At 52.2% G+C, this 7,500-nt stretch overlaps 1 protein-coding gene across 1 annotated transcript in view; it reads right to left on the minus strand.

Moving 5' to 3' along the window:
- Positions 1–7,500, minus strand: part of fanca (FA complementation group A) — an 88,648-nt gene that overhangs the window by 48,661 nt on the left and 32,487 nt on the right. The window contains 5 exon segments of the mRNA XM_079603422.1: positions 3,388–3,461; positions 3,538–3,711; positions 3,788–3,881; positions 4,517–4,701; positions 4,772–4,871. Of these exon segments, the coding sequence (XP_079459548.1) occupies positions 3,388–3,461; positions 3,538–3,711; positions 3,788–3,881; positions 4,517–4,701; positions 4,772–4,871 (627 nt within the window).

Below are 7,500 nucleotides of genomic sequence, written 5' to 3' on the forward strand. Positions count from 1 at the left end.
TCCTCTGTCAACCAATCCGGCTCCAACACTCCCAAGACCCTCTTCTCCACAATCAACAAACTTCTGAAACCCATGGGCACAATCTCCAACTCCTTCACCACCTCTAAGTGTGATTTGTTCCTTTCCTTCTTCAAAACCAAGATCGACAACATCCATAATCAACTAGCCCATAGCTCCCCCTCCTCCACCCCTGGACCTCCACCACCCTCCCCTCCCCTCCATCCCATCCCACTCTCTCCCTTCATTTACTCCAATCACTGAAGCCGATGTATCTACCATAATCTTCGGCATGAAGCCCTTAACCTCTCCGCTTGACCCTATCCCCACATTTCTTACCAAGGCCTGCCCCCCCTCACTTCCCCCCTCATCACCAACATAATCAGCTCCTCTCTGGCCTCTGGTATTGTCCCCTCACCTCTCAAGCTTGCTGCCATCACCCCCATACTGAAGAAAAAACAGAAATTCCCAACAGCTACCGTCCCATCTCAAACCTACCATTTGTGTCCAAAATCCTGGAACGAGCTGCTGCTACTCAACTTCAAACTCACCTCAACTCCAATAACCTATATGAACCAATCCAATTTGGCTTCCGCTCTAAACACAGCAAACTACTCCTCAAAATCACCAAGACATTCTGCTTGCTGCCGACTCTGGTCTCCTCACCATCCTCATCCTCCGAGACCTCAGTGCAGCCTTTGACACCATCACACACTCCATCCTTCTTTCACGCCTTCAGCACCAAATTGGAATAACTGGCTCCGTCCTAACCTGGTTCACCTAATATATTTCTGACAGACACCATTATATCTCTATAAACAACGTACCACTCCAGTCACTCATGGTGTCCCCCAGGGTTCAGTTCTTGGCCATCTCCTCAGGGTTCAGTTCTTGGACATCTCCTCAGGGTTCAGTTCTTGGCCACCTCCTCAGGGTTCAGTTCTTGGCCATCTCCTCAGGGTTCAGTTCTTGGCCATCTCCTCAGGCTTCAGTTCTTGGCCATCTCCTCAGGGTTCAGTTCTTGGCCACCTCCTCAGGGTTCAGTTATTGGCCATCTCCTCAGGGTTCAGTTCTTGGCCATCTCCTCAGGGTTCAGTTCTTGGCCACCTCCTCAGGGTTCAGTTCTTGGCCACCTCCTCAGGGTTCAGTTCTTGGCCACCTCCTCAGGGTTCAGTTCTTGGCCACCTCCTCAGGGTTCAGTTCTTGGCCAACTTCTCAGGGTTCAGTTCTTGGCCACCTCCTCAGGGTTCAGTTCTTGGCCACCTCCTCCGGGTTCAGTTCTTGGCCACCTCCTCAGGGTTCAGTTCTTGGCCAACTCCTCCGGGTTCAGTTCTTGGCCATCTCCTCCGGGTTCAGTTCTTGGCCATCTCCTCCGGGTTCAGTTCTTGGCCATCTCCTCAGGGTTCAGTTCTTGGCCATCTTCTCAGGGTTCAGTTCTTGGCCATCTCCTCAGGGTTCAGTTTTTGGCCACCTCCTCAGGGGTCAGTTCTTGGCCATCTCCTCAGGGTTCAGTTCTTGGCCATCTCCTCAGGGTTCAGTTCTTGGCCATCTCCTCAGGGTTCAGTTCTTGGCCATCTCCTCAGGGTTCAGTTCTTGGCCATCTCCTCAGGGTTCAGTTCTTGGCCACCTCCTCAGGGTTCAGTTCTTGGCCATCTCCTCAGTGTTCAGTTCTTGGCCATCTCCTCAGGGTTCAGTTCTTGGCCATCTCCTCAGGGTTTAGTTCTTGGCCACCTCCTCAGGGTTCAGTTCTTGGCCACCTCCTCAGGGTTCAGTTCTTGGCCATCTCCTCAGGGTTCAGTTCTTGGCCACCTCCTCAGGGTTCAGTTCTTGGCCATCTCCTCAGGGTTCAGTTCTTGGCCATCTCCTCAGGGTTCAGTTCTTGGCCACCTCCTCAGGGTTCAGTTCTTGGCCACCTCCTCAGGGTTCAGTTCTTGGCCACCTCCTCAGGGTTCAGTTCTTGGCCATCTCCTCAGTGTTCAGTTCTTGGCCATCTCCTCAGGGTTCAGTTCTTGGCCATCTCCTCAGGGTTCAGTTCTTGGCCACCTCCTCAGGGTTCAGTTCTTGGCCACCTCCTCAGGGTTCAGTTCTTGGCCATCTCCTCAGGGTTCAGTTCTTGGCCACCTCCTCAGGGTTCAGTTCTTGGCCATCTCCTCAGGGTTCAGTTCTTGGCCACCTCCTCAGGGTTCAGTTCTTGGCCATCTCCTCAGGGTTCAGTTCTTGGCCATCTCCTCAGGGTTCAGTTCTTGGCCATCTCCTCAGGGTTCAGTTCTTGGCCACCTCCTCAGGGTTCAGTTCTTGGCCACCTCCTCAGGGTTCAGTTCTTGGCCATCTCCTCAGGGTTCAGTTCTTGGCCATCTCCTCAGGGTTCAGTTCTTGGCCATCTCCTCAGTGTTCAGTTCTTGGCCATCTCCTCAGGGTTCAGTTCTTGGCCACCTCCTCAGGGTTCAGTTCTTGGCCATCTCCTCAGGGTTCAGTTCTTGGCCATCCTGTACATGCTCCCCCTTGGACAAATCCTCCGCCGACATGGCCTCCACTTCCACTGCTATGCGGATGACACCCAACTCTATCTCTCCTCAAAGACCATCACAGCCTCCACCCACTCAACCCTTACAACCTGCCTCACTGACATTAAATCATGGATGCAAGAAAACTTTCTCCAACTCAACTGCAATAAATCAGAGATTCTCATAATTGGTCCTAACTCCCTCACCCGACATGCCCAGACCTTTTCCCTCAACATCGATGGCTCCAATGTCACCACCTCCACCCGCAACCTTCGATCCTACCCTCTGCTTTGTACCACATGTCAACCACGTCACCAAAATTGCCTTCTTTCATCTTCGTAATATGGCTCCGTTTCACAGCTCCGTCCACCACTGCAGCCGACACACTCATCCATGCCCACTCATCACCTCCAGACAGGACTATTGCAACAGCATTCTTTACGGACTACCAAACAAAATCATCGATAAACTTCAATATGTTCAGAACTCGGCTAACCGTCTTCTCACCTCCGCCGCGATCATATCACCCCTGTCCTCTACTCAACTGGCTCCCAGTCAAACACAGGATCAACTTTAAAATACTTCTCCTCACATACATGCAAAGCACTTAATAACCTTGCCCCTCCATACCTCTCCGTCCTACTAACCCGCCGCACTCACGCCCCCCTCCTCAGGTCCGTTGATGCTGACACACTCAACACCACAGGACTAAGCGCCGGACCTGGGGCGACAGAGCCTTCTCAGTTGCTGCACCAACTCTCAGGAACGCCCTCCCCGACCACATCAAGCAGTCCATACCCAGCTGTAATCGCAGACCTCTTCGAGGTACGTGTTATAGTGCTTGTGTGTCCCTGATGTGTGTGTGTGTGTGTGTGCACTGCTGTACCTCTCTGCATCCGTCAGGGCATCTCGGCTCCGGTGAACCTGAAGCTCAGCTGAGAGCCACTCAGAGAAAGAGAGCTGCGGAAACAAAGAGAGTATAACCCGACCGTCCGACACACTGACGTCAGCTGACCGCATGCGGCGCTCAGAGTACCTGATACTGAGGCTGTTTCCTCAGGGATCGGATCTGTGTGTTCCTCCACAGAGCCACAGCCGAGTCCTTCACTCGTCCAGTCAGATTACACACATCTGTGTACGCTTCCGACTCGTCCTCATCGCTCATGAGCGCTCTCGTCTCTGGGACCAGTCTGGCCATCACATACTGAGCCTGAAAACACACGTGTGCAGTGATGCATCAGATCTCTGGAGATCACATCAACATTAACACCTGACTGCTTCTCTACCTTTTTATAAAGCGTTTCTGGGATGAAGTTCTGGAGTTCCTCTGACTGAGCGTTGGCTCTGCACAGGCCGTAAGACAGAACGGCCACACACAACCTGAAGACAAACACACACACACATGACCACCTCACAGACACGAGCACTACGCTACGGATGCGAATCAGTACCTGATAAAAGATACTATCAGTTAAAAAGTAGTTTAAACCGATATGATCAAGTTGTAGAAATTAACTAGTTGTTAATGACGTATTTAACACTCATCAGGTCTAATTTGCAAGACATTGCTAGAAAAAAAAAAAAAAGAAAAAAAAACAAGGCCAAAATAAAACTGTTTAAAACCTGTATTTTGGAAATAAGATCCAATCACCACGCAACTGCTCACTTCATAACTCCACATAGTGTCTCGCCAATAATTCTGTGTATTTGGAAGCCGATAACTGATATATTGGCCGAACCCATACATGTAATGATAATTTAGCCGATTAACTCCCCTGGCTGTCATCCCAGATCTACACAGAGCCGGAGGATTCAGATTGTGTTTTGTTATATGTTAAATGTATCTTGTGTAGGCCTATTCATTTTTAGCAGCGATGCAGATCAGGAGGGGAAATTCAGTCCTGATCACACCAAGGACTGAATTTCCCTCCTGATCTGGTCAGTTAGAGGTTAAGGGTCAGCTGATGTGCGCAGCTGTGGGTCAGGTGTGTGTAGCGGGTGTGTGAGGGTCAGACCTGAGGCAGAGGGCCATGTGTGCGCGTGTGGAGCAGATCAGGGCCTCGCAGAGACACTGGGACACGGAGACAGCGGCCGCAGACGAGCCCGCCAGCTGCACCCGCACACACACCTGTGTGCAGTGATGAAGCTCCACCTGCAGCGCCGCCACACCCAGGACATGAGCCGCGCTCAGAGCCTCGGCCTGGAACACACAGTGTTACACACGCGCGCACAGAGAGAGTGAGCAACACACACCAGGGACACACGATTACCTGGTGCTGGAGCAGATCCCACAGTCTGTGTATCAGGGCAGAGACGAGCCATCGGTGACCCAGCAGAACCTTCACAAACACAGCCGTCCATGAGCCCTGCCTGAGGACACACACACCACCGTTCAGTGAGGACACACACACCACCGTTCAGTGAGGACACACACACCACCGTTCAGTGAGGACACACACACCACCGTTCAGTGAGGACACACACACCTCCGTTCAGTGAGGACACACACACCACCGTTCAGTGAGGACACACACACCACCGTTCAGTGAGGACACACACACCACCGTTCAGTGAGGACACACACACCTCCGTTCAGTGAGGACACACACACCTCCGTTCAGTGAGGACACACACACCCCCGTTCAGTGAGGACACACACACCACCGTTCAGTGAGGACACACACACCTCCGTTCAGTGAGGACACACACCACCGTTCAGTGAGGACACACACACCACCGTTCAGTGAGGACACACACACCACCGTTCAGTGAGGACACACACACCACCGTTCAGTGAGGACACACACACCTCCGTTCAGTGAGGACACACACACCTCCGATCAGTGAGGACACACACACCTCCGTTCAGTGAGGACACACACACCACCGTTCAGTGAGGACACACACACCACCGTTCAGTAATGACACACACACCTCCGTTCAGTGAGGACACACACACCTCCGTTCAGTGAGGACACACACACCACCGTTCAGTGAAGACACACACACCACCGTTCAGTGAGGACACACACACCTCCGTTCAGTGAGGACACACACACCTCCGATCAGTGAGGACACACACACCTCCGTTCAATGAGGACACACACACCTCCGTTCAGTGAGGACACACACACCTCCGATCAGTGAGGACACACACACCTCCGTTCAGTGAGGACACACACACCTCCGTTAAGTGAGGACACACACACCTCCGATCAGTGAAGACACACACACCTCCGATCAGTGAGGACACACACACCTCCGTTCAGTGAGGACACACACACCTCCGTTCAGTAAACACACACACCACCATTCAGTGAGGACACACACACCTCCGTTCAGTGAGGACACACACACCTCCGTTCAGTGAGGACACACACCTCCGTTCAGTGAGGACACACACCACCGTTCAGTGAGGACACACACACCACCGTTCAGTGAAGACACACACACCTCCGTTCAGTGAGGACACACACCACCGTTCAGTGAGGACACACACACCACCGTTCAGTGAGGACACACACACCTCCGTTCAGTGAGGACACACACACCACCGTTCAGTGAGGACACACACACCACCGTTCAGTGAGGACACACACACCTCCGTTCAGTAAACACACACACCTCCGATCAGTGAGGACACACACACCACCGTTCAGTGAGGACACACACACCTCCGTTCAGTGAGGACACACACACCTCCGTTCAGTGAAGACACACACACCTCCGTTCAGTGAGGACACACACCACCGTTCAGTGAGGACACACACACCACCGTTCAGTGAGGACACACACACCACCGTTCAGTGAAGACACACACACCTCCGTTCAGTGAGGACACACACCACCGTTCAGTGAGGACACACACACCACCGTTCAGTGAGGACACACACACCTCCGTTCAGTGAGGACACACACACCACCGTTCAGTGAGGACACACACACCACCGTTCAGTGAGGACACACACACCACCGTTCAGTGAGGACACACACACCACCGTTCAGTGAGGACACACACACCTCCGTTCAGTAAACACACACACCTCCGTTCAGTGAGGAGACACACACCTCCGTTCAGTGAGGAGACACACACCTCCGTTCAGTGAGGACACACACACCTCCGTTCAGTGAGGACACACACACCACCGTTCAGTGAGGACACACACACCTCCGTTCAGTAAACACACACACCTCCGTTCAGTGAGGACACACACACCACCGTTCAGTGAGGACACACACACCACCGTTCAGTGAGGACACACACACCACCGTTCAGTGAGGACACACACACCTCCGTTCAGTAAACACACACACCTCCGTTCAGTGAGGACACACACACCACCGTTCAGTGAGGACACACACACCACCGTTCAGTGAGGACACACACACCACCGTTCAGTGAGGACACACACACCTCCGTTCAGTAAACACACACACCTCCGATCAGTGAGGACACACACACCACCGTTCAGTGAGGACACACACACCTCCGTTCAGTAAACACACACACCTCCGATCAGTGAGGAGACACACACCTCCGTTCAGTGAGGACACACACACCTCCGATCAGTGAGGAGACACACACCTCCGTTCAGTGAGGACACACACCACCGTTCAGTGAGGACACACACCACCGTTCAGTAAACACACACACCTCCGTTCAGTGAAGACACACACCACCGTTCAGTAAACACACACACACTGCAGTCATGTATCGGGGGACCCATAATTATATACATTTGGAAGCTGGTAATTGATATATTGGCAGATAAATGCACAGAATTATCATATCGGCACATTTCCAAAACTACGCATTTATCGGACAATATATCGGTTATCGGCTTCCAAATATAAAGGAAGCCTGGAGGTTTAGAGACTATTAATGTTTATATCCTGGTCATGAGGGGGGGATCTCACAATCTAATCAATATCTTGATTTGTAGTCGTTTAGCTCATTTCCATTTTATCTTAAAGCAACACAGCGACTTTTTGTGACTTC

The sequence above is a fragment of the Phoxinus phoxinus genome, assembly GCF_949152265.1.
Source record: "Phoxinus phoxinus genome assembly, chromosome: 25".
Taxonomy (NCBI): domain Eukaryota; kingdom Metazoa; phylum Chordata; class Actinopteri; order Cypriniformes; family Leuciscidae; genus Phoxinus; species Phoxinus phoxinus.